Source organism: Pelophylax lessonae, assembly GCF_965119305.1.
Source record: "Pelophylax lessonae genome assembly, chromosome: 13".
NCBI lineage: Eukaryota > Metazoa > Chordata > Amphibia > Anura > Ranidae > Pelophylax > Pelophylax lessonae.
The window spans coordinates 56098152-56118692 of NC_138780.1; the positions used below are offsets into that span (position 1 = coordinate 56098152).

The window sequence follows — 20541 nt, forward strand, 5'->3', positions numbered from 1 at the left end:
ACGGGGGCTCCTCCTGACGTCACTTCCCGGTCGCAGGCCTGAGCAAACGCGTCGCCTGTGCCATCGCGTCATATCCGGGAAGTGACGGCAGGAGGAGCCCCCGTGCGTTCCAGGACATACCCCAGTTCCTAATACCGTGTATTGACTCCTTTAACATCAATGATAGCTTGAAGGCTTTTGTGGTATTTTTGGATGAAGCTCTTTATCTTCTCAGATGGTAAAGCTGCCCGTTCTTCCTGGCAAAAAGCCTCCGGTTCCTGTAAATTCTTGAGCTGTCTTGCATGAACTGTACGTTTGAGATCTCCCCAGAGTGGCTCAATTTTATTGAGGTCAGGAGAGTGAAACCCGTTTAAAACTAAAAAAAAAAAACAGACATTTAAAGAGACCGTGTACCTATGGCATGTCTTGGGTGAAATCAGCTCAGACACTGCAAACAGGAAAAAGCATGGAGGAGGTAATCAAAGCATTGGCACAAGCCACCGTGAACCAGCAGCAAGCCTCAGCAGAGGCAAACTGTCGCCATGAGGAAGAGGTGGCCCAGCAGCAGCACACCCTGGCAACGGTGGTAGCTGCACAACAGTAAAGCACACCGTTGCTAGCTGCCCAGTTTACTGCCCAGCAGGAGTTCACTCAAGCACAAGTGGCTGCCTTGCAGGAGGCAATACAGCGTCTGGCTCAGGGATGAGAGCAAGTGGTCATCACCACTGGCAACCAGGTATCTGAGTTTTTTTTGCAAAAACTGACACCCAGCGATTATGTGGAGGCTTTTCTCACCACCTTTGAGAGGATAGCGCAGAGAGAGGGGTGGCCCTGTGACCAATGGGCTGGTATTATATTCCTTTTCCTCACTGGTGACCCACAAAAGGCCTACTTTGACCTCCCATCGGAGCACATCAGAGACTGAGCGTCTGAAGGCAGAGATCCTGGCCCGTCTGGGAGTGACCACAACTGTCCATGCTCAGAGGGTGCACCGCTGGAGGTACAAATCTTACCAAACACCCAGGTCCCAAATGCACAAACTTGTACAGCTGGTCAAAAAATGGCTGCAACCAGAAAAGTTAACAGGCCCACAAATGGTAGAATGGGTGGTGATGGACTGGTATCTGCGGTTCCTGCCAAATGACTAAGCTGGAGACCCTACAACCGCTGACCAGCTTGTAGATTTGGTCGAAAGGTACACCGTGGTGGAGGACCTGCTCGGACCTGCCAAGCATCGGGAACCCACAATAAGGCCAGCCACAGAACCTAGGAGAAAAGCCATGCCAGACGTTGGAACCCACAAACCTGCATCACCTTTCACAGAACTACGAAAGAGCATGTGCCACTCCTCTTGATCTGGCTGCAGGACATTTTGAGTGTGACGTGTGGGTGAACCACCTTCATGCCAAGGCTCTACTGGACTCCAGTAGCATGGTGATCGGGAGACTCGGCCCAGTAAGTAAAACTCTATGGGTAGTGTGTATCCATGGGGACACCAGGGAGTACCCCTTGGTGCTGGTGACTGTTGCCTATGGCCGTACCTTAGTGACACAAGAAGTTGGAGTGGCAAGAAACCTGATACATGACATCATAGCGGGCGGGACTGTCCGCTGTTTTTTGAACTGTGCAACCAGGTACAGTGTGAGCTGCCTGGACAGCTAAGAGGACTGGGGACACGGGCCTCGAAGGAACAGCGTCTGAAATCCCCACAACACACCCCCCTAACGTGGAAATGCCTGCTTGATAGTGACATCACAGAGAATGGTGATAATGCTCCAGGTCTCAAAGCCGAGTGGAAATCAAAGTTTGATTTTTGTTTCATCTGACCAGAGCACCTTCTTCCACAAGTTTGGTGTGTCTCCCAGGTGGCTTGTGGCAAACTTTAAACAACACTTTTTATGGATATCTTTAAGAAATGGCTTTCTTCTTGCCACTCTTCCATAAAGGCCAGATTTGTGCAGTATACGACTGATTGTTGTCCTATGGACAGAGTCTCCCACCTCAGCTGTACATCTCTGCAGTTCATCCAGAGTGATCATGAGCCTCTTGGCTGTAACTCTGATCAGCCTTCTCCTTGTATGAACTGAAAGTTTAGAGGGACGGCCAGGTCTTTGTAGATTTGCAGTGGTCTGATACTCCCATTTCAATATTATCGCTTGCACAGTGCTCCTTGGGATGTTTAAAGCTTGGGAAATCTTTTTGTATCCAAATCCGGCTTTAAACTTCTCCACAACAGTATCTCGGACCTGCCTGGTGTGTTCCTTGTTCTTCATGATGCTCTCTGCTCTTTAAACGGACCTCTGAGACTATCACAGTGCAGGTGCATTTATACGGAGACTTGATTACACACAGGTGGATTCTATTTATCATCATTAGTCATTTAGGTCAACATTGGATCATTCGGAGATCCTCACTAAACTCCTGGAGAGAGTTTGCTGCAATGAAAGTAAAGGGGCTGAATAATTTTGCACGCCCAATTTTTCCGTTTTTTATTTGTTAAAGTTTTAAATATCCAATACATTTTGTTCCACTTCATGATTGTGTCCCACTTGTTGATTCTTCACAAAAAAATACAGTTTTATATCTTTTTTTATGTTTGAAGCCTGAAATGTGGCAAAAGGTCGAAAAGTTCAAGGGGGCCGAATACTTTCGCAAGGCACTATATAACCCTGTGCACAGAGTGCAGTGATCAGGAATATGTAACAAAGAGCCCAGCACACAGAGTACAATTTAATGTGCAGTCAAACATTCAAAGTGCAGGCCTCAGGAGTATATAAAGTAAAAGCCATTGTACAGAGTGCAGAATTTGGGAGTATTGTTCAGGGGCCATTAATATGTAGCATGTGACTGTAAGACCCCTCCACACACACACACACACACACACACACACACAAAGGTGGTTTTATTGCAGAAGAGACAAGCCATGACATGCTGCATGCTCGCAAATTTCTTTTGTGGGTATAACGTTTCCCGAAAGAAAAAGAAAAATATTTAGACCCCTTTCCTGGGGGGCCTAAAATTTTCAACTGGCATTTTTATGGTTTCAATTTCTTTCTACCACTGTTTTAATTGATTATCACTGGAAACTAAGGACTATTTAAACCAAAGGTTGTGCCATTCAAATGTTTGTGTTTGCTTTTGATTGAAAACTGATGGAAAGTTGCCTTAACTGGTACATGTATAGTCTGCAATTTTTTGCCATACTCACCGGTCAGATTGTAGAATTTACTATTTGTCCTAAAAGAGAATGTTTTTTTTTTATTGTATTTTTTTTATGTATCTGCAATGCATCTACCTGCATTTTTTTTTTTTTGCTGTTAACCACATTTGCTCATCTCATGCTATGTTTACTGTTTCTTGTCCAATAACCTAAAACTTATAGCATGTGTTTTGATGTGCCAATTACAATTTTTGCAGATTCTGTGAATGGAATTCCAGAAAGCAGCAGCCAGTCAGCAGAACTAGAAACCATTCTTTCATCTTCACAAGCAGACCAACTACCTTCTACATTCTTTGTTGGTAAGAATTGAAGATCAACTTTTATGGACCTTACTGTTGAGATAATGCAAATGTATGAATACATTTTGTCTCTGTACCATAAGCACACCTCTATAAGTCATATGAATCCATATGCACACATATTTACCCTAATATTCTTATATAATTTCAGCTAAGTGACCTAATATCCGGTGTAATCACACAGTTGCAGACATGTACTACTGGTCAAAGGTTTTAGAACAAGCCCATTTTTTCAGTGTCTATTGCAATTTATGCAGTTTTTTTTTTTTTTTTATTAATTCAGATTTTATTTAAAATAAATAAATAAATGTTTTTTTTTTTTCTTTCATAAACACAAAAACAACAAAAACCAGCAAACAAATCACCTTCCCAATCTATAATCGAGCAGGGCCCTCTGATTTCTCCTGTATTAAATTGTATTGTAACTGTATTGCTGCCCTCATGTTGTAAAGCTCTGCGCAAACTGTTGGCGCTATATAAATTCAGAATAATAATCATAACCGCATCAATACATTGAATGTGTCAACCTCTAAATTATCCTAAACCGCTCACACATACTTGAAAATATTCAAAGATAATCAAAAATTTGCAGAAACCTTCAAAAGCACTCAGAAATATACAGGAACAGTGAATATATGGATCTTTTGGCAGTTCTTCCACCCCCACTAAAAACATGTCCAGTATCTAACAAGGGCTCAAAATTAGAACGGGAGGCAACTATCCATTATTTCAAGATTCTTTCAAACTTCCAAACGATGTTATGTTGAATGTAGGTATGTTTGCATCCTATCTTTGCCTACATGGAACAGTAAAGCCAGAAAGAATTTCAGATAATCGTAAATAAACCTTTGTGATAATGCCCTTTGTGGCAGAGGCATAACTAGAACCTTCAGGGCCCGGTGCAAGAAACCATGAACGGCTCCCCTGACTCCCCCCCCCCCCCCCACACACACTTTCCAATTTTGGGAGGGTGTCCTCGAACATGCAGTGCACACTCTGTGACTGCTGCCTTTTGACACAGCTGATCACAGATCACGGTAAAGAGCCAATTACAGCGGCTCTTTACCATGTGATCAGCTGATCACAAGTAAGCAGACTTATCGCCAGTCCTTTCCACCCACACACTGTTTGTGTGAGGAAAGAAAAGACGTTAACCGGCAAGACTGTCAGTACATTGTTTACCCTGATAATCAGTGCAGCCCAATCAGTTTAGCCTATCAATGCTGCCTATCAGTGCTCATCCTTGCCACCTATCAGTGCCCAGCAATGCCACCTATTAATGCCACCTATCAGTGCTTATCAATGCCACCTATCAGTGCCCAACAATGTCGCCTATGAGAGCTGCCTATCAGTGCTCATCAATGCGCATCAGTGCCATCAATCATTGCTCCTCAATGCCACCTATCAGTAGCCATCACTGCAGCCTATAAGTGCTGCCTATCAGTGTTCATCAGTGTCACCTTTCAGTGCTCATCAATGCCCATCAGTGCCGTCAATCAGTGCTCATCAATTCCGCCTATCAGTGCTCAGTGCCACCTATCGGTGCTCATCAATGCCACCTATTAGTGCCGCCTAACAGTCCTCATCAATGTCGCCTATCAGTGCCAGCTAACATTGCTCATCAGTGCCCATCAATGTCGCCTATCAGTGCCCTTCAGTGCTGCCTATCAGTGCTCATAAATGCCTATAAGTGCCCACTATTTATGCCTCATATTAGTGATGTATATCAGGGCTCATAAATGCTGTGTGTTAGTGACACCTAGCAGTGTGCATTAATGCCGTCTATACTGATGGTTCACCAGTGCTGCCTATCAGTGCTCATCAGTGTCCCCTATCAGTGTCCATCATTGCTGCCTATCAGTGCCACCTATCAGTGCTCAACAATGTCCTCTATCAGTGCCACCTAACAGTGCTCATTAATGCCACCTGTCAGTGCTCCAGTGTCGCCTATCAGTGCTCATCAATGCCCATCCGTTCCTTCTATCAGTGCAGCCTATCAGAGCTTTCTTTCAGTGCCTCCTAAACAGGATTCTGAGCTGAGAGCATATTTCTCATACAACTCAGAGCTGGCACTGACAGTTCCCCCTTCCTCATAGCTTGCGTGAATGGAAGAGGAGACAGCGGATCTGTGCCTTCTCTCTCCAGCCCTCACCCCCCCCCCCCCCCCGTGTGCACTATGGGAAGTGTCAGCTGCTTAGCTTCAGACTACATGCTGTGCACACAGGAGGGGGGGCAGAGGAGGAGCAGATTAGCGCTCTCCTCTTATCCGTGTGAGTGGGTGGTAACTGTCAGTGAAGGCTCTGAGCTGTATGAGAGAGAAACTGTCAGCTCGGAGCCCTGCGGCTAGCAACCCCGCTGGGCCCTCCCTACAGTGGGGGAACACCAGGGCCCAATCGCAAGTGCAATCTGTGTATTTCTTTCACTGCTTTGTTGTATCTGCTCTAGCTATAATGTCCAAAATATGAACAGAAGAAAAGGAGAGTTTTTGATACGTTTTCAAGACCCCATCGGATTACAGTTGTGTCAGGGTATTCATTCCTGCACACTTCCAGCTAGAGAATCCTGTCAGTTGTAGGATTTCCAGAAATGCTCAATTTGACCATAGTGGCGTAAATCTAGTATAGCCTGAGATGCCCAGTACTATTTTAGTAGGCTGCCAAACCCTTAATGACCAGGCCATTTTTTGCAATTTGGCACTGTGGAACGGAAAATTGTGCTGTCGTGCGATGCTTTACCAAAATAAAATTGATGTCCTTTTTTTCCCCCACAAATAGAGCTTTCTTTTGGTGGTATTTGATCACCTGTGCAATTTTTTTGAGCTATAAACAGAAAAGCAACATTTCTGAAAAAACAATATTTTTCACATTCTTCTATATAACATTCCCCCCCCCAAAAAATTAAAATTTGTCATCCCTTTAGGCCAAAATGCTACATATTTTTGATAAAAATCACAAAAAGCGTATTTTGATTGGTTTGCACAAAAGCTATCACGTCTACAAACTAGGGGAAAGATTTGTAATTTTTATTTATTTACTAGTAATAGCGGTGATCTGTGATTTTTAGCGGGACTGCAACATTGTGGCGGACAAATCGGACCCCTAACTGACATTTTTGCCACTTTTGGGGGGACCAGTGACATTACTAGTGTAATCCGTGCCTAAAAATATGCACTGTTACTGTAATATTGACATTGGCAGGGAAGGGTTGTGTGAGCCTAGGGGAGTGTTTTCTAACTGTATGGGGATGGGCTTGTGAAATGACCACAGAGACCTGTGATCCTCTATAGAAGGTTTACCGGCGCTCTGCGATCATTTCAGAGAGCAGAACAGTCAGCTGTGTTTACAACAGTTGACCTTTCTTCTCTCAGCAGGGAGCGATCATGGGTGCCCGGCGACAATCGCACCCTCCGGCCCGTGCATCGGCATCCCCGCTGCCTAGTGGAGGCAGGAGCACGCCGGCCCCCCCTGCACCACGCACGCGACCCAGGTAGGGCTAGGTCGGTTCGTGCAGGAGAGGCAGCCTGCCACAGTAAATGTGTGGTGGGCGGTCTTAATGTAGTTAACAAAATGTAATCTACATTTCTCTATCGCTCATTGACAGACGTAGTCCTCGGTGATACAGCACCTTCGGGTTATGTTGCCTCCACAGGAGCAGGACTAGACAGGAAATTAAAATGCTCTGGCCACACCCTAGGGGCAGTCCCAGAGGGTATATCCTCTCTCTCTCTGCCTCAGCAAATCAGTTATTTTCTGTCTAGTTAGGAGTAAGGACCTAGATACCTTGCTGGGATCTTCGGTCCTGGCAAGATTTTTTTCTTAAAAAGATTTTTTAGACAGCTTTTTTCTCCAGTGTTCCTGTGAGATCTTCAAGCAAGAAAGCTGAACTGGGCGACGGGCTGGATGTTGAGATCCGGTGGTCACCCCAGTTCAGCCTACGAGCGCGTGCAGGCCATAGCTCCGCGCTGGGTCGGCCGCGACAAAGTCCCATTAAGGGACTGACCCCGCGAGTTAAACGTCTCGCTGAAACGCCAAAGACCATGAGTCACGGCGTCCGTATTGGTCGACAGCCCTCCCGCCCCGGTGGAGAGGGGTACTGTCAGGAGTTGGTGCCCGCTTGGTTCCGGTATGGTGAGTAGTATGTTCCCCCTTTTCCCCCTGACGGGTCTTGTGGTGAACGCGGGCCCCTCTCTGTATGGTAAGATAGTCCCCCTCTATCCTATACCATGGCACAGATCCCCCTACTTTGAGTGTGATTTTTTGTGCAAAAAGCCAGGAGGCTTGGGTTGGGAGCGAACAATCTAATTGTATACATGTTTAAAAGATTGTAATCAGTGGCAGTCTGGGAATCTTACTGTGATAAGAATAAGGTACCTACCAGTCAGAAGCCACGGACATGTAGACTGCCTTCCTAGTCAAATCTCCAGCTATAGCAGGCCTTCTGAACGGCCATGAGGTCCGCCAGGGCCGGTACCGCCAACCACGCCAAAAATCCCCATGCAGAGATAGTGTTGTGTGCCCTGCAGCACACCGCTATTCGGTACAGGCCGCCGCCATTTTTTTTGCTGGATTGCACGAGCCGCCATTTTGGCGTAGCCTCGTGTCTCCAGCATGGGGGCGGCCATGTTTGAGGTGATCCAAACACCTCGTGGAGCTAGGGGAGGCGCCGGAAGGCGTGTAGAGGGGCGGAGCCGCCTCCTTTCTTCCTGGGCAGCCAGCCAAAAGACTTCCTGTTTGTCAAGACAGCGCTGTAACCTGTTGCAGTTAAACTCTGAGCATCAAGTGGTGAGCCTGGGGGTCTATCTCTCTCTCTCTCGATCGATAGGGATCCCTAGCAGGTAACACTAAGGGGCTTTTGTGGCGCTGGGGGTCTGTGAAAAAAAAAAAAAAAGTTTTTTATTTTTGAATATATATATTATATATATTATCCGGGAAGTTACTGGAATAATCATGGACCCTGCCACACAAATTCCCCCACCTGTTTCCCTCGAGGGGGCCACGGGACCCGCCGGTGCACAGAGTGTAGAGGCATTTACAGCAATTTTGGATTCTATGGTGGCTCGGGTGGAGGCGGCCTGTCAGGGACGAGGGTCAAGGAAGCGACCCCCGCCTACCCCTATATTATCTGACACCTCTGACTCAGATTCAGAGATGGTCACTGCAGTTGCAGGTCCCTCTGCAAGGGCTGTTACCTCAGGTAAAGCTCCCTCAGACAGTGAGGAGGACGTTTCTTCTCCCGCTATAATTCAGGAAGAAGCATTGGTGGACAGTTGTGGCAGTGCAGGAAACCTTAAAACTTGAGGTTTTACCGGCAGAAGCAACTGATACAGAGATTTCTTTTGGTACTAACAAGCCCATCAAAACGGTGAAGGTTTTTCCTGTACCCAAGTGTTTTGGTAACAAGATTAAAGGAGAATGGGGGCATTCTAAACGTACCTTTACTATTTCCAAGCGTATTGCTAGACGTTATCCGTTTGAGGAATCCATCATTAAGAAATGGACGGTACCACCAGTGGTGGATCCACCTATTTCCAGGCTGAATAAAGCCACGGTTATCCCAGTGGAGGACACTTCGTCCTTTAAGGATCTGGTGGATCGAAAGATGGAAGCAGAGTCCCGCACCATCTTCTCTCTGATAGGGTCAGCATTTAGACCAGTAATTGTTATTGGTCTAGTTTTCCAGACACTTACGGAATGGGCGAGATTGGTACGCCAAGACCTTGGGGGAAAAGATATTCCCCAGGAAACATCAGATTTGATGGAACAGATTATACAAGGGCTACAGTTTATCTGTGACGCAGCCTTGGACACTACTCCCCTATTAGGGCATGCATCTATGTCAGCGGTAATCCTCAGACGTGTGCTGTGGTTAAAATGCTGGTCAGCTGACCTAGGTTCCAAAAAGACCTTGACGAATCTCCCCTTTCAGGGGAATCGTCTATTTGGGGCCACCCTAGATGAAATCATTAAGGATGCCACTGGGGGCAAGAGCACTTTTTTGCCACAGGCTGCTAAAGCTAAGGGACCTCGCAACAAGCGAGGACCTTTCTTTACCGCCCATAAAGGGTTCGCACGCCCGGCTGGAACAAGCGGGAAAGGCAAGACTCCTCCAGGAGGGTTCAAGAAAGGCTGGTCGGACAAACAGAGAACCAACTCAGCCAAACCCGAAGCAAAGGAGTACACAGCCTGAAGGTGCGCCCCCACCCGGTTTGAGGGTGGGGGGACGTTTTCACCGGTATTCAGGACATTAGATCGATCATCAACTACTACTACCGGTGCGATTCTTCCCTTCCAACATTTAAGTACTACAGGGAGCGGTAGTCACCGTTCCCTGAATAGATCTTTTCCTTTACCTTTTCCTAAGATTAGTCTCAATTCCCCACAGGAATCGGATCTGGTTGACCAGACAGGCCAAGAAGCCTCTAGCCGGGTGACTTCGGTCCCTAAGGTTCAACCAGAAAAGATCACCCTTCCTGATAGCAATCAGGTATCTGATAAATGTGTGGGAACAGAAAACGACCAGACTTTCTCGGATGGTCGGGGCCAGATAGCTCTAGGGACGCCTGGTTCAGATCCAGTCAGCACCAGTGGTCCTAGAAATTCTAGGCTGGCCTCGTCAAGCCGGCCTGGCCGACTTGGACAGGCTAGTCGCAGACGTTCCGTGGGAACTTCGTCTCAGGGAGTGTCTGTGGTCTCAAGGACCAATTTACCTTCGTGCTTTACAGTCGCTGGTTTTAATGGCCTGGCCATTGAGACCCAAGTACTGAAGGACAGAGGTTTGTCAGCTTCAGTCATTCCTACCCTTATTAAAGCAAGGAAAGCGACTTCCAGCAAGGTCTATTATCACACATGGAAGACTTATATTGCGTGGTGCGAATCTTTAGGATTTCCTCCACGTACCTATTCGGTGACTCGAATATTGGCTTTTTTGCAACAAGGGGTTGAGCAGAAGCTAGCCTTGAGCACCATCAAGGGTCAAGTTTCAGCATTAGCAATCTTCTTTCAGAAACCTTTAGCTACCAAGTCCTTGGTGCGGAATTTCATCCAGGGGGTGCGGCACCTGGCTCCACCAGTCCGCGCGCCCTTACCGCACTGGGATCTTAATTTAGTTTTGTCGGTTCTACAGAAACCTCCCTTTGAAAACATCAGGGAGATTCCCTTGTTTACTTTATCCCAGAAGGTGGCCTTCTTGGTGGCTATCACTTCTGCTCGCAGGGTGTCAGAACTGGCTGCATTATCATGCCAGTCCCCATACCTAGTGATTCATAGGGATAAGGTAGTACTTCATCCTAAGCCATCCTTTCTTCCTAAGGTGGTTTCAGATTTTCATCTGAATGAAGATATTGTACTACCTTCCTTGTGTCCTCCGCCCAAGCATCATCGGGAACATGCGTTGCATTCCTTGGATGTGGTTCGGGCAATCGGAGTATACCTGAAAGCTACGGAATCATTCTGTAAGACGGATTCACTTTTTGTGATCACGGATGGCCCCAGAAAGGGTTTGCCTGCATCTGCCGCGACCATTGCCAAATGGATTAGACAGACGGTGGTACAGGCTTATTCTATTAAGGGTCAGAGTCCTCCGTTCCCTGTTAGGGCGCACTCCACTCGAGCGCTCAGTACTTCCTGGGCCTTTCGCCATCAGGCGTCAGTGGTCCAGGTATGTAAGGCGGCCACCTGGTCGTCGGTACATACCTTTACAAAATTCTATAAAATTGATGTGACGGCATCGGCGGATGCCTCATTTGGCCGCAAGGTTTTGCAGGCCGCAATTTGAGGAGACCGGTGGTCTACCTCGAGAGTTTTTTTCTGTTTGAAAAATGTCTTTTTTGTTGAGTCTCATCATTAAGGATGAGCATTGTAAACTTCTAGTTGGCACCGGTTGGGCCTTCTAGATTGGGATTTGATTTCCATTTTCCCACCCCTCATTTGTGATACTGCTCTGGGACGTCCCAAATGTGCTGTATCACCGAGGACTACGTCTGTCAATGAGCGATAGAGAAAAATGGATTTTTGTAAAATCTTACCGTAAAATCCTTTTCTCTTAGCTCATTGACAGACGTAGTCCCCGCCCCTCTGTTTTGGAGTTGGGTTGGGTTAAAATCTCTAAAGACTGCTTTTTGACATAACTGATTTGCTGAGGCAGAGAGAGAGAGGATATACCCTCTGGGACTGCCCCTAGGGTGTGGCCAGAGCATTTTAATTTCCTGTCTAGTCCTGCTCCTGTGGAGGCAACATAACCCGAAGGTGCTGTATCACCGAGGACTACGTCTGTCAATGAGCTAAGAGAAAAGGATTTTACGGTAAGATTTTACAAAAATCCATTTTTTTTTTACTCAAAGTAGCCACCTTTTGCAGATATACCAGCTGAGCACACTTGTGGCATTCTTTCTACAATGAAAATCAAATATTGTTTGGAAAGTTCTTCCCAACATTGTTACTGATGTTCTTGAAAATGTGTTGCACTTGTAGGTAGCTTTGCTTTCACCAGATCAACCCAAACCAGCTCAATGGGGTTTAAGTCTGGAGACCGTGCTGGCCATTCTATTATTTGAAGCCTACCATCTTTTTATTTTCTTCTAAGGTAGTTTTGACACAGCCTGGAGGTATGTTTTCTGTCACTATCTTGCTGTAGGATGAACCCCTGACCAACAATGCATATTCCAGAGGGTATTGCATGGAGCTGCAAAACACTGTGGTAATAGTTTTGGTTAAGGGTTCCAATCATCTGTGCAAACCCTGGATCCAGCAAAAAAGCCCCAGACCATAATGCTTCCTTCTCCATATTTGACAGTTGGCTTCACACATCCAGGAACCATCCTTTCACCTACTTGGCATATAAAGACCCTGCACGAGGAACTGAAGATCTCAAATTTTTATTCAGTGGTCCATAAGAGCTTCTTCCAGTGTTCAGTAGTCCATTGGAAATGCTTCATGGATGGTCTTGCCAATATGTAATTGCTGCTGTGTATGTCCACCCTGCTCTACTCAATTCTGGAGGGGATTGTCCTGCTAAGCTATTTATTATGGGCGACTTAAACGCCATCTTGTCCCCAGATCTTGATAGACCCACTCCACCTAAACATTGTCCTACTAATTTTGCGGTTTGGGCTCAATCTGCGAGAGTAAAAAGGGTTTGGAGATGGAAACATCCCTCTGTTAGGACTTAATCATCTTGCTCCTCCTAACATAAGACCCTCCTCCCTTATTGACCTCACTTTTGCCAATCCCTCACTCATCGGATGTACTGGATGTTTCATATTTGCCTAATGGACTTTCAGATCATTCCATAATAAATCTGGTCCTTTGCCTCCCCCCTTCTCGCAATGCCTCATTGGGTTGATCATCATTCCTTTACCGACTAAATCCCACCGCTTTTGTCGGAGTTCTGGGAAAATAAGGTGGGGTCCTCCTCTCCAGACACAATGTGGGGTGCATTCAAGGTCTACACTAGGGGTCTATATACTAATATATATATATTTTTTTTTTTAATTTAATATACATATATATATATATATATATATATATATATATATATATATATATATACAGTCAGTCCATAAATATTGCGACATCAACACAATTCTAATCTTTTTGGCTATATACACCACCACAATGGATATGACATGAAACAAACAAGATGTGCTTTAACTGCAGACTTCCAGCTTTAATTTGAGGGTATTTACATCCAAATCAGGTGAACGGTGTAGGAATTACAACAGTTTGTATATGTGCCTTCCACTTTTTAAGGGACCAAAAGTACAGTGGGTACGGAAAGTATTCAGACCCCCTTAAATTTTTCACTCTTTGTTATATTGCAGCCATTTTCTAAAATCATTTAGGTTCATTCTTCTTCCTCATGAATGTACACATAGCACCCCATACTGACAGAAAAACACAGAATTGTTGACATTGTTGCAGATTTATTAAAAAAGAAAAACTGAAATATCACATGGTCCGAAGTATTCAGACCCTTTGCTGTGACACTCATATATTTAACTCAGGTGCTTTCCATTTCTTCTGATCATCCTTGAGATGGTTCTACACCTTCATTTGAGTCCAGCTGTGTTTGATTATACTGATTGGACTTGATTAGGAAAGCCACACACCTGTCTATATAAGACCTTCCAGATCACAATGCATGTCAGAGCAAATGAGAATCATGAGGTCAAAGGAACTGCCTGAAGAGCTCAGAGACAGAATTGTGGCAAGGCACAGATCTGGCCAAGGTTACAAAAAAGATTTCTGCTGCACGACCAGAACCCTTCCTAGAGCTGGCCGTCCGGCCAAACTGAGCTATCGGGGGATAAGAGCCTTGGTGAGAGAGGTAAAGAAGAACCCAAAGATCACTGTGGCTGAGCTCCAGAGATGCAGTCAGGAGATGGGAGAAAGTTGTAGAAAGTCAACCATCACTGCAGCCCTCCACCAGTCGGGGCTTTATGGCAGAGTGGCCCGACGGAAGCCTCTCCTCAGTGTAAGACACATGAAAGCCCGCATGGAGTTTGCTAAAAAAAACACCTGAAGGACTCCAAGATGGTGAGAAATAAGATTCTCTGGTCTGATGAGACCAAAATAGAACTTTTTGGCCTTAATTCTAAGCGGTATTTGTGGAGAAAACCAGGCACTGCTCATCACCTGTCCAATACAGTCCCAACAGTGAAGCATGGTGGTGGCAGCATCATGCTGTGGGGGTGTTTTTCAGCTGCAGGGACAGGACGACTGGTTGCAATCGAGGTAAAAGATGAATGCGGCCAAGTACAGGGATATCCTGGACAAAAACCTTCTCCAGAGTGCTCTGGACCTCACACTGGGCCGAAGGTTTACCTTCCAGCAAGACAATGACCCGAAGCACACAGCTAAAATAACGAAGGAGTGGCTTCACAACAACTCCGTGACTGTTCTTGAATGGCCCAGCCAGAGCCCTGACTTAAACCCAATTGAGCATCTCTGGAGAGACCTAAAAATGGCTGTCCACCAACGTTTACCATCCAACCTGACAGAACTGGAGAGGATCTGCAAGGAGGAATGGCAGAGGATCCCCAAATCCAGGTGTGAAAGACTTGTTGCATCTTTCCCAAAAAAACTCCTGGCTGTATTAGATCAAAAGGGGGCTTCTACTAAATACTGAGCAAAGGGTCTGAAGACTTAGGACATGTGATATTTCTGTTTTTCTTTTTTAATAAATCTGCAACAATGTCAACAATTCTGTGTTTTTCTGTCAGTATGGGGTGCTATGTGTACATTCATGAGGAAGAAGAATGAACTTAAATGATTTTAGCAAATGGCTGCAATATAACAAAGAGTGAAAAATTTAAGGGGGTCTGAATACTTTCCGTACCCACTGTAATTGGACAGATTAACAATCATAAATCAAACTTTCACTTTTTAATACTTGGTTGCAAATCCTTTGCAGTCAATTACAGCCTGAAGTCTGGAACCCATAGACATTACCAGATGCTGGGTTTCATCCCTGGTGATGCTCTGCCAGGCCTCTACTGCAAATGTCTTCAGTTCCTGCTTGTTCTTGGGGCATTTTTCCTTCAGTTTTGTCTTCAGCAAGTGAAATACATGCTCAATCGGATTCAGGTCAGGTGATTGACTTGGCCATTGCATAACATTCCACTTCTTTCCCTTAAAAAACTGTTTGGTTGCTTTCGCAGCATGTTTCGGGTCATTGTCCATCTGCACTGTGAAGCGCCGTCCAATGAGTTCTAAAGCATTTGGCTGAATATGAGCAGATAATATTGCCCGAAACACTTCAGAATTCATCCTGCTGCTTTTGTCAGCAGTCACATCATCAATAAATACAGGAGAACCAGTTCCATTGGCAGCCATACATGCCCACGCCATGACACTACCACCACCATGCTTCACTGATGAGGTGTTATGCTTTGGATCATGAGCAGTTCCTTTCTTTCTCCATACTCTTCTCTTCCCATCATACTGGTACAAGTTGATCTTGGTCTTATCTGTCCATAGTATGTTGTTCCAGAACTGTGAAGGCTTTTTTAGATGTTGTTTGGCAAACTCTAATCTGGCCTTCCTGTTTTAGAGGCTCGCCAATGGTTTACATCTTGTGGTGAACCCTCTGTATTCACTCTGGTGAAGTCTTCTCTTGATTGCTGACTTTGACACACATACACCTACCTCCTGGAGAGTGTTCTTGATCTGCCCAACTGTTGTGAAGGGTGTTTTCTTCACCAGGGAAAGAATTATTCGGTCATCCATTACAGTTGTTTTCCGTGGTCTTCTGGGTCTTTTGGTGTTGCTGAGCTCACCGGTGCATTCTTTCTTTTTAAGGATGTTCCAAACAGTTGATTTGGCCACACCTAATGTTTTTGCTATCTCTCTGATGGGTTTGTTTTGTTTTTTCAGCCTAATGATGGCTTGCTTCACTGATAGTGACAGCTCTTTGGATCTCATATTGAGAGTTGACAGCAACAGATTCCAAATGCAAATAGCACACTTGAAATGAACTCTGGATATTTTATCTGCTCCTTGCAAATGGGATAATGAGGGAATAATACACACCTGGCCATGGAACAGCTGAGCAGCCAATTGTCCCATTACTTTTGGTCCCTTAAAAAGTGGGAGGCACATATACAAACTGTTGTAATTCCTACACCTTTCACCTGATTTGGATGTAAATACCCTCAAATTAAAGCTGAACGTCTGCAGTTAAATCACATCTTGTTTGTTTCATTTCAAATCCATGGTGGTGGTGTATAGAGCCAAAAAGATTAGAATTGTGTTGATGTCCCAATATTTATGGACCTGACTGTGTGTATATATATATATATATATATATATATATATCTGCTGTAACTGCTATAGGAAAGGAAAATGGAGCTACCACTAGGGTCCTTCATGAGTCTGTTGAGAGTCAAACTACTGCTATTAAAGAGAGGCTCGGAGTAAAACCAGAAGACAATAGATGGAGTGCCAGCATGGCAGGAGTTAAAGGGGCTTAGGTATATGTGGGGGTAATAAAAGTTTGGCTTTTGCTGGATAAGCAAGAAAGTTTATCAGATTGGGGCATAGTCGAGGTTGGGTGGAGCTTTAGGGGGACGTGGTTTGTTACCCGGAGGAGGGTCGTCTTCGGTTGGAGTTCTGCGAGCAGGGAACAACTTCCCACCTTCCTGCCCTGCATTTTATTTGTATTTCAGTTTGGGTTATTGGGTGTTGTGTGGAGCCTGGTCTGGTGACTGGCCTCATATGGGCACAAAAGGGTATGGTGTAAGGACCCAGTAAGCCGGGAACAACTTCCAGATTTACCTTTGCAAAACTTTTCCAATCTGCGGCATCTGCTTGCTGTCGGACGTGGGGGATTTGGAGACTCTTCTGTCACAGCTGTGGGCTGCAGCAGATGTGCATGGCACAGACTGGCTGCAATCCCAGGTTAGTGGGCTGCGTTTGGGAGTCAGGCAGGGGGGTACTGTTCCTGCACCCCCTGCTCCACCACGTGCTTGGAGGTCCAGGCCTCCAAGGCGCCTTAGCCCTGAAGTCACTCCCAGGGTCCAGTGTCACTCTAGGAGCCCCTCTGCAAGCACCTCGAGGGACCCTCTGGCACCTGCACCAAAACGCCAGTCTGCCAAGGTGGTGGTGCGGCCCAGGAGGAATCCTCTCCTATGATGGGACCCACAGGCTGTGGCTTGCTGGGTCCAGCTTGTGGCTCCAGTGGGTGGCTCAGCGAGGAAGTAAGAGAGCGGCGGGAAGCGGGCTGTCACCAAGGGCAGTTGGTGTCCCAGTGCCTACCTTGGATGACAAGTGGCGGCTGTCCTGGAGCAGTGTGTCGGCTTCGGCAGCTAGCAGAAGGAGGAGTGGCACGGCAAGAGGAGAGGAGAAAGTGGCTTAATCCTGCTCTGGCGGGGCCAGTGCCCAGCATGTCAGTGGCGGTGTGTGGCCTGGGTCCTCATCCAAGATGGCGGCTAATAACGTCATCGAGTGCCGGGATGGCGCCCGCCGAGCTCCGGGAGCAGCGGCCCAGGACAGGGCTGCTAAACAAAGTAATAGTGAGGCTGAAAAAAGACACCAATCCATCCAGTTCAACCTATGATGTGTGTGTTTTGCTATTAACTGTACATTGTATACCCCTGTATGTTGTGGTCTTTAAGGTGCCCATTTAATAGCTTTTTTGAAACTATTGATGCTCCCTGCTGATACCACTGCTTTTGAAAGAGAATTCCACATCCTTACCGCTCTGACAGTAAAGAACCCCTTACAAAGTTTAGGGTTAAACTTATTTTCTCTTACATCCTCTGACAGTCGCAGCCCGTTCGGTATACATTCACAAGTTCACAAGTGGGTAATGGCGCCTTCTGCAGGAGTAAGCTAGGCAGTGAAAGGTTAATAAAATAACTTCACACTGAGACACACCTCTAGGGGGCCGTCCTTCAGCCATTATCCTGACACAGTTAGCACTGTTCTCCAGTTTCATGCTGCCTAGCATCAGGAGTAGGTCTAGGTCTTCCCAGCTGGGACCTATGTCTCAGTTCTTTTGTTTTTTTCCTTTTAAAAACATATTTTCTTTGAAAATAGTATTTTATTTCTCCTTCACTCACTATCGCTAGTTAGTCAGGGGGATTCCTGGAGGACTACAAGCGCCAGTAGAGCTGGGCGTCGCACTGGATAATCTAGATCCTTATGGAGTCCCAGCCTGCCAACGAGCGTCGCAGGTCTTTGGTGGGCCCAGGCCTTGCAACGACAGTGCCCCTGAGGATGGGGATGAGCCTGCGGAGATCCATCTTCACCGGGATGTCTCAAGATGTCTCAATTTTGGAACGCTCGTGTGTTGCTAGCATTCCATCCTGGCTGACGGCACCCCCACTCAGCGTGGGAGGTTTTCCATATCGCTCCGATATCCGTGGAATGGTGAGTGATGCTACCCCCGTGTCCCTGGGACAGTTGTCTGTGGGGTGTTATGTGGGCCCACTCCTGTGGGATGGCAGAGTGATATCCCTCCTCCTGGCCATTTTGTGCAGCCCCTACCTCCCTGCCCCCGCTGGGGGCGCACTGTGGTGTACACTGCTATGGATGGGGGGTGTGGGGTCTTAGTGCATTCTTGGGGGTATTTCTGAGGTTCCCCGTGGTGGCCAGCTCCTGGATTTTACACTGCTTTGGCGCTGATCACTCTGCCGCCATTTTTCGGTGAGGGCTTTTTGTGTGGGTAACAGCCATTTTTTTCTGTCATTTTGGCGCCGGTTCGGGCACTATCTTTACTATGGGCGGCTGTCTAGTAAGGGCGGCGGCCTTTTTGCAAGTGCTTCCTACCATTTGTTTTTTATTAGGCACCATTTTACTGTGGCTCAGGGCATGCATCGGCCTCTAGTGCATGAGGTCACTTCCTTTTTCACTTCTCTTCACTGCAGCAGCGTGTGTGGAGGTCTGGGCAAGTAGAAAAAAGTGCAAGTGATGTTGGGACCGGCACTACCACTTAAATATTATATCTGTGCAATTCCATAAACTGTATAATTCATAAAAAAGTGCATATAGTGCTTATAGTGCAACGATAAAACCAAAGTGCTGCGTGCTAGTAAACCTTCAATACATTAGCATGGGCTGTGCTCAGTGTACCATATCATAAATCGCATATGTATATATAAAGTGCTGAGTGCTGTTGATACCAATAACTACATGTGTGATTGCGTGCTATAACAAAGTATGGCGCCAGTGGATGCCCCACCGATTGCACCGTTGCTTACTGCACTCTTAGAAAGGTGACCCACTTCCTGTTTGTGCTGCTTGAAGATGGCTGACATCAACTTCTAAGGAACCCTTGTATGAGTCTGTGCGGAGATCGGGCTGGGGAAATAATGTGAACTTGTCTGTTACAAAAATGACCAAGGAGTGCTGAGCCACCTTTCTAAGAGTGCGGTAAGCAACGGTGCAATCGGTGGGGCATCCACTGGCGCCATACTTTGTTATAGCACGCAATCACACATGTGGTTATTGGTATCAACAGCACTCAACACTTTATATATACATATGCGATTTATGATATGGTACACTGAGCACAGCCCATGCTAATGTATTGAAGGTTTACTAGCACGCAGCACTTTGGTTTTATCGTTGCACTATAAGCACTATATGCACTTTTTTATGAATTATACAGTTTATGGAATTGCACAGATATAATATTTAAGTGGTAGCGCCGGTCCCAACATCACTTGCACTTTTTTCTAATCTACTACCTCAGTGGTAGGTTGGGGGCAGCTTACACCACTATTTTAGTCCAATAAAGTACTGAAACTCCATAGTGCTGGTATTTAAACCCTTTTCATGTCTGGGCAAGTACACTGTGACACTGGGGGGTGATTTTTGGCTGTTTTTTCTGGCATTTTCCTGCAAATATGTACTTTGTGGCTATAGCTGTTTTTAAGGGATCTCCACCGGCGGTGCAGATTTGCGGTGTGGACCGCGGGAACCGACGTTTAAAAGGGCCGGTGTCCCAAAAAATGTTTTTATTGCAAAATGGATTCCCAGGATAACCAATTCCCCGCAGACCTGGTCGGTGCTTCAGGAACCCCTGAATCCTCTTTCATGGTCTCCTTATCTGCTGCACTTGCGACTTTGGCGTCCAAGGTGGATCTCCTGTTGTCTGAACACACTACTCAAAAACGGCCGATGCCACCTCAGTTTTCTGACTCAGAGCCTGATGTGGTTGCCACGGACAACGTCCCCCCTGAGGGGTCCCAGTCCTCACATTCGAATGGGGAGGAGTCCTCTTCTATTGCAGCACGGGAGCCTGCTATAGTGGATGCACTCATTAGCTCCGTCAGGGAGACCTTAAATATTGCTGATGAGCACACCCAGTCAGGTAAGCGGGTTTCCTTCGGGTCTCGCAAAGCCCAGAAGTCGGGTCAGGTTTCTCCCTGCCCCGAGGAGTTTCAGGAAACTGTGAATGACCAATGGCGTAAAATCAAGCATCTGCCTGGTGGTGCCTAAGCGGTTTAAATACTGCTATCCCTTTGCGGATCCTGTAAACAATCGTTGGACGGTGTCGCCAAAGGTGGACCACACTGTTTCTAGGTTTAATAAATCCACATTG

General features: G+C 46.3%; 1 protein-coding gene across 1 annotated transcript in view; it reads left to right on the plus strand.

Annotated features, from left to right (window-relative positions):
- The window catches only part of ZFYVE26 (zinc finger FYVE-type containing 26), a 1347068-nt gene that overhangs the window by 746817 nt on the left and 579710 nt on the right, over positions 1-20541 (plus strand). The window contains exon 24 of the mRNA XM_082275187.1: positions 3397-3498. Coding sequence (XP_082131313.1) covers positions 3397-3498 — 102 coding nt within the window. The remainder of the gene's footprint in view (positions 1-3396; positions 3499-20541) is intronic.